The sequence below is a fragment of the Indicator indicator genome, unplaced genomic scaffold, assembly GCF_027791375.1.
Source record: "Indicator indicator isolate 239-I01 unplaced genomic scaffold, UM_Iind_1.1 iindUn_scaffold_63, whole genome shotgun sequence".
Classification (NCBI taxonomy): domain Eukaryota; kingdom Metazoa; phylum Chordata; class Aves; order Piciformes; family Indicatoridae; genus Indicator; species Indicator indicator.
Genome location: NW_026539194.1, coordinates 323,974 through 329,973, shown reverse-complemented (window position 1 = coordinate 329,973; position 6,000 = coordinate 323,974). Strand labels below are relative to the sequence as shown.

At 55.5% G+C, this 6,000-nt stretch overlaps 1 protein-coding gene across 1 annotated transcript in view; it reads right to left on the bottom strand.

Annotated features, from left to right (window-relative positions):
• Positions 1-63: 63 nt before the first annotated feature.
• Positions 64-6,000, bottom strand: part of SART1 (spliceosome associated factor 1, recruiter of U4/U6.U5 tri-snRNP) — a gene marked incomplete at its 3' end in the record, with an annotated part of 29,935 nt that continues 23,998 nt past the window's right edge. Inside the window, exons 18-22 of the mRNA XM_054398529.1 lie at positions 5,770-5,905; positions 5,066-5,155; positions 1,352-1,471; positions 827-910; positions 64-301 (exon numbers count right to left, since the gene is read on the bottom strand). Coding sequence (XP_054254504.1) covers positions 64-301; positions 827-910; positions 1,352-1,471; positions 5,066-5,155; positions 5,770-5,905 — 668 coding nt within the window. The remainder of the gene's footprint in view (positions 302-826; positions 911-1,351; positions 1,472-5,065; positions 5,156-5,769; positions 5,906-6,000) is intronic.

Here is a 6,000-nt window from a genome sequence, read left to right as displayed (position 1 = left end):
TGAGGGTGGCATTGGGGACAGTGAGGGTGGCACTGGGGATATTGGGGACAGCCAGGGGGACACCAAGGGTGGCAGAGGTGGCACCAAGGACAGAGGTGGCACTGGTGGCACCAAGGAGCAGCCAGGTGACAGCAAAGAAGATGTTGGTGGCACCAAGGAGGGCACTGCTGGCACTGAGGACAGTGCTGACACCAAGGACAGAGCTGGCAAAGGTGGCACCCAGGATGGCACTGCTGGCACTGAGCAGCACCCAGGTGGCACCAAGGAGGATGAAGAGGACACCAAGGAGGCCACCAAGGCCCTGGGTGGCACCAAGGGGGACAAAGGGGACAGCAAGAGGCACCCAGCTGGCACCAAGTAGGCCACCAAGGCCCTGGGGGCACCAAAGGGCACCAGGGGGCACCAGGGGTGGCAGCCAGAGGGACACTGAGGAAGCCACCAAGGCCCTGGGGGGCACCAGGAGATGTCCCCAAGGGGCACTGGGGACAGGCCCAGAGCTGGCACTGAGAGCACTGCTCCCAGGAGGGCACTGGTAGGCTCCCAGTACAGACCAGTACAAACCAGTAAGCCTCCCAGGCCCCTCCCAGTGGCTCCAGTTCTCCTCTCAGTGCCCCTCAGGCCTTCCCAGTGCCTCCCAGTTGGAACCAGTATCCCCCAAGGGCCTCTCCCAGTGCCTCCAGTAGGGCACTGGTGGCAGCCGGGGGGTGGGACCTTGGTGACAATAAAGAGTTGCTGGTGGCTCCCAGTTTGTTCAGTCCCTACCTGTTCCCTCCCAGTCTCTCCCATTTCTCTCCCATTCCCCTCCCAGTCTCTCCCAGTCCAGTACTGGTGACTCCAAGGCCTTTATTCTGCTGCAGGAGGTGGTACTGGGGGGGAGGGTCCCTGGAGGCCTCACTTGGTGATGGTGTTCCTGAGGGGGGAGGGGCACTGGTCAGCTCCCAGTATGAACCAGCATGGACCAGTAACCCTCCCAGTGCTCCCAGTATGCCCCAAGCACCCTCCCAGTTGCTCCCAGTCCCTCCCAGTATCCCCAGCTCTCCTCACAGCCCTCCCCCACCTGTGCCTGCAGGGCCTTTGGTAGGGCTCTTAGTGCCTCCCAGTTCAAACCAGTATGTCCCCCAGTCCCTCCCAATCCCTTCCCAGTCCCTCCCAGTATGCTCCAGCCCCTTTCAGCACTGATCCCAGTCCCTCCCAGTTCAAACCAGTGCATCCCATAGTCCTCTCCCAGTCCTCTCCCAATCCCCCCCACCCCCTCCCATCCCCTCCCAGTCCCTCCCATCGTCTCCCAGTGCCTCCCATCGTCTCCCAGTCCCTCCCATCGTCTCCCAGCCCCTCCCAGTTCCCCTCACACGTTCAGGCTCTTCCCACTGCCGCTCAGCACCAGGAACGGAGTCTTCTGAGCCTTTTGCTTCTCCTGCAGCAGAGCAACAGTGCCCAGGGGAGTGTCGCTGGAGCTCATCCGCTTCAGCAGCTGCCAGGGAGGGACAGAGTTACACCCCACTTACACTCTAGTTACACACCACTGACACCTCAACACCCCAGTTACACCCCAGTTACACCCAGGTTACACTCTAGGTACACACCACTTACACCCCACTTACACTCTAGTTACACACCACTAACACCTCAGTTACACACCAGTTACACTGCAGTTACACTCTAGTTACACACCACTAACACCTCAACACCCCAGTTACACCTAGGTTACACTCTAGGTACACACCACTTACATCCCACTGACACCTCAGTTACATCCCAGTTACACTCTAGTTACACACCAGTTACACTCTAGTTACACACCACTTACACCTCAGTTACACACCACTTACACCCCAGTTACACACTACTGACACCTCAGTTACACACCACTTACTCCTCAATTACACACCAGTTACACCCCAGTTACACACCACTTACACCTCAGTTACACACCACACTCTAGTGACACACCACTTACACCTCAGTTACACACCAGTTACACTCTAGTTACACACCACTGACACCTCAGTTACATCCCAGTTACACACCACTTACACCCCAGTTACACACTACTGACACCTCAGTTACACACCACTTACTCCTCAATTACACACCAGTTACACACCACTTACACCTCAGTTACACACCACACTCTAGTGACACACCACTTACACCTCAGTTACACACCAGTTACACTCTAGTTACACACCACTGACACCTCAGTTACATCCCAGTTACACACCACTTACACCTCAGTTACACACCAGTTACACTCTAGTTACACACCACTGACACCTCAGTTACATCCCAGTTACACACCACTTACACCTCAGTTACACACCAGTTACACTCTAGTTACACACCACTGACACCTCAGTTACATCCCAGTTACACACCACTTACACCTCAGTTACACACCAGTTACACTCTAGTTACACACCACTGACACCTCAGTTACATCCCAGTTACACACCACTTACACCTCAGTTACACACCACTGACACCTCAGTTACATCCCAGTTACACACCACTTACACCTCAGTTACACACCACTGACACCTCAGTTACATCCCAGTTACACACCACTTACACCTCAGTTACACACCAGTTACACTCTAGTTACACACCATTTACACCTCAGTTACATCCCAGTTACACACCACTTACACCTCAGTTACACACCAGTTACACTCTAGTTACACACCATTTACACCTCAGTTACATCCCAGTTACACACCACTTACACCTCAGTTACACACCAGTTACACTCTAGTTACACACCATTTACACCTCAGTTACATCCCAGTTACACACCACTTACACCTCAGTTACACACCAGTTACACTCTAGTTACACACCATTTACACCTCAGTTACATCCCAGTTACACACCACTTACACCTCAGTTACACACCAGTTACACTCTAGTTACACACCATTTACACCTCAGTTACATCCCAGTTACACACCACTTACACCTCAGTTACACACCAGTTACACTCTAGTTACACACCATTTACACCTCAGTTACATCCCAGTTACACACCACTTACACCTCAGTTACACACCAGTTACACTCTAGTTACACACCATTTACACCTCAGTTACATCCCAGTTACACACCACTTACACCTCAGTTACACACCAGTTACACTCTAGTTACACACCATTTACACCTCAGTTACATCCCAGTTACACACCACTTACTCAATTACACACCAGTTACACACCACTGACACCTGTTACACACCAGTTACACTCTAGTTACACACCACTTACACCTCAGTTACACACCAGTTACACACCACTTACTCCTCAATTACACACCAGTTACACACCACTGACACCTCAGTTACATCCCAGTTACACACCAGTTACACTCTAGTTACACACCATTTACACCTCAGTTACATCCCAGTTACACACCACTTACTCCTCAATTACACCCCAGTTACACCCCAGAGAGAGTCACACACAGGAGTGTGTCACTGGAGCTCATCTGCTTCAGCAGCTGCCAGGGAGGGGACAGAGAGACAGCAGTTACAGCCCGAAGAGACACCAGTTACACCCCAGTTACACATCAGTTGCATGCCAGTTACACCCCAGTTACACATCAGTTACACCCCAGTTACGCAGCAGTTATGCTCCAGTTACACACCAGTTACACCCCAGTTACACCCCAGTGCTCCCAGTTAGACACCATTTAGCTCCCAGTGTCCCTCACCCTTCCTCTCCTTCCTCTCGTCTTTCTTCCCTCCCCAGTGTCCCTTCAGCCTCCCAGTATCTCCCAGTGCCTCCCAGTTAGCCTCCAGTGTCCCTCCCCCCCCCCGCCCTCCAAGTGGGGTAAGGAGACCCCAAAGTGGTCTTGAGGCTCCTCAAGACCCTCCAGGAGACCTCAAAATGCTCCTCAAGACCCCAAACTGGGTCAAGCTGACCCCAAGGTGGCCTTGAAGCTCCTTGAGATGACCTCAAAATGGTCTTGAAGCTCCTCAAGGCCTTCCAGCTACCCTCAAGGTGCCCTTGAAGACCCCAAAGCTCCTCCAGGTGACCCCAAGATGGTCCTGAAGACCCCAAACCTCTTCCTGAAGACCCCAAACCTCTTCCTGATGACCTCAAACCTCTTCCTGATGACCTCAAACCTCTTCCTGATGACCTCAAACTACCTCCAGTTGACCTCAAACCTCAAGATGACCTCAAACCTCTTCCAGTTGACCTCAAACCTCCTCAAGATGAGCTCAAACCTCCTCCAGTTGACCTCAACCCTCCTCCAGTTGACCCCAAGATGGTCCTGAAGACCTCAAGATGACACTGAAGCTCCTCAAGACCCTCCAGCTGCCCTCAAGATGCTCTTGAAGACCCCAAACCTCTTCCAGATGACCTCAAACCTCCCCCAGCTGACCTCAAACCACCTCCAGCTGACCTCAAACCTCCTCCAGATGACCTCAAACCTCCTCCAGTTGACCTCAAACCTCCCCCAGTTGACCCCAAACCTCCCCCAGTTGACCCCAAGATGGTCCTGAAGACAAGATGACACTGAAGCTCCTCAAGACCCTCCAGCTACCCTCAAGATGCTCTTGAAGACCTAAAACTTCTTCCAGTTGACCTCAAACCTCCTCCACTTGACCTCAGACCTTCTTCTGAAGCTCCTCAAACTTCCCCCAGTTGACTCCAAACCTCCTCCAGTTGACCACAAACCTGCTCCAGTTGCTCTCAAAGCTCCTCCAGATGACCCTAAGATGGTCCTGAAGACCCCAAACCTTCTCTAGTTGACCTCAAACCTCCTCCTGAAGCTCCTCAACATCCTCAAGATGATGACCTCAAACCTCCCCCAGTTGACTCCAAAATCTTCCAGTTGACCCCAAGATGGTCCTGAAGATCCCAAGATGACATTGAAGTGCCTCAAGGCTCTCCAGCTACCCTCAAGATGCTCTTGAAGATCCCAAACCTCCTCCAGTTGACCTCAAACCTCCTCCAGTTGACCTCAAACCTCCTCCAGTTGACCTCCAACTCCTGCTGCAGCTCTGCGTCCCCCCCAGGGGCCCCCAGGAGGCCCCTGCCCCCTGCCCCCTCCCCAGCTGCCTCCTCACCGCCTCCTCGTCCAACTTCTTCATCCTCCTCTCAGTCTTCATCTTGCCGGAGCCCTTCCCATGGAAGCGGTGAGAGAGCTGCCGGAAGGCCTGGGGGGGGAGGGGGTCAGAGACAGTCTGGGGGGGCTAGGGTGGGGCTGGGCTGGATGGTGCTGGGGGCGGTGCTGAGCCGTCACCTCCTTGGGGCTGGGGGGGTGGTGTTGGGGGGGTTATGGTGGTGCTGGGTGGTGCTGGGGGCGGTGGTGGGGGCGGTGCTGGATGGTGCTGGGGGCGGTGCTGAGCCGTCACCTCCTTGGGGCTGGGGGGTGGTGTTGGGGGGGTTATGGTGGTGCTGGGTGGTGCTGGATGGTGCTGGGGGCGGTGCTGAGCCGTCACCTCCTTGGGGCTGGGGGGTGGTGTTGGGGGGGTTATGGTGGTGCTGGGTGGTGCTGGGGGCGGTGCTGGATGGTGCTGGGGGCGGTGCTGGATGGTGCTGGGGGCGGTGCTGAGCCGTCACCTCCTTGGGGCTGGGGGGTGGTGTTGGGGGGGTTATGGTGGTGCTGGGTGGTGCTGGGGGCGGTGCTGGATGGTGCTGGGGGCGGTGCTAGATGGTGCTGGGGGCGGTGCTGAGCCGTCACCTCCTTGGGGCTGGGGGGTGGTGTTGGGGGGGTTATGGTGGTGCTGGGTGGTGCTGGATGGTGCTGGGGGCGGTGCTGAGCCGTCACCTCCTTGGGGCTGAGCCTGCGGCCGGTCTCGTCCACGTACTCGATCTTGACCTCGGGCCTGTAGCCTTCCTTCTCCTTGAAGTCCTGAGTGAAGCCTCGGAACTCCTCCCGCCGGCTGTATTTGTCCTCCAGCGCCCTGCAGGGCACCCACGGCTCAGAGGCAGCCTGGGGCCAGCCTGGGGACAGCTCAACAGCTCCAGGGAGGGGCAGGGTGGGAGAGCAGCAGGAGGT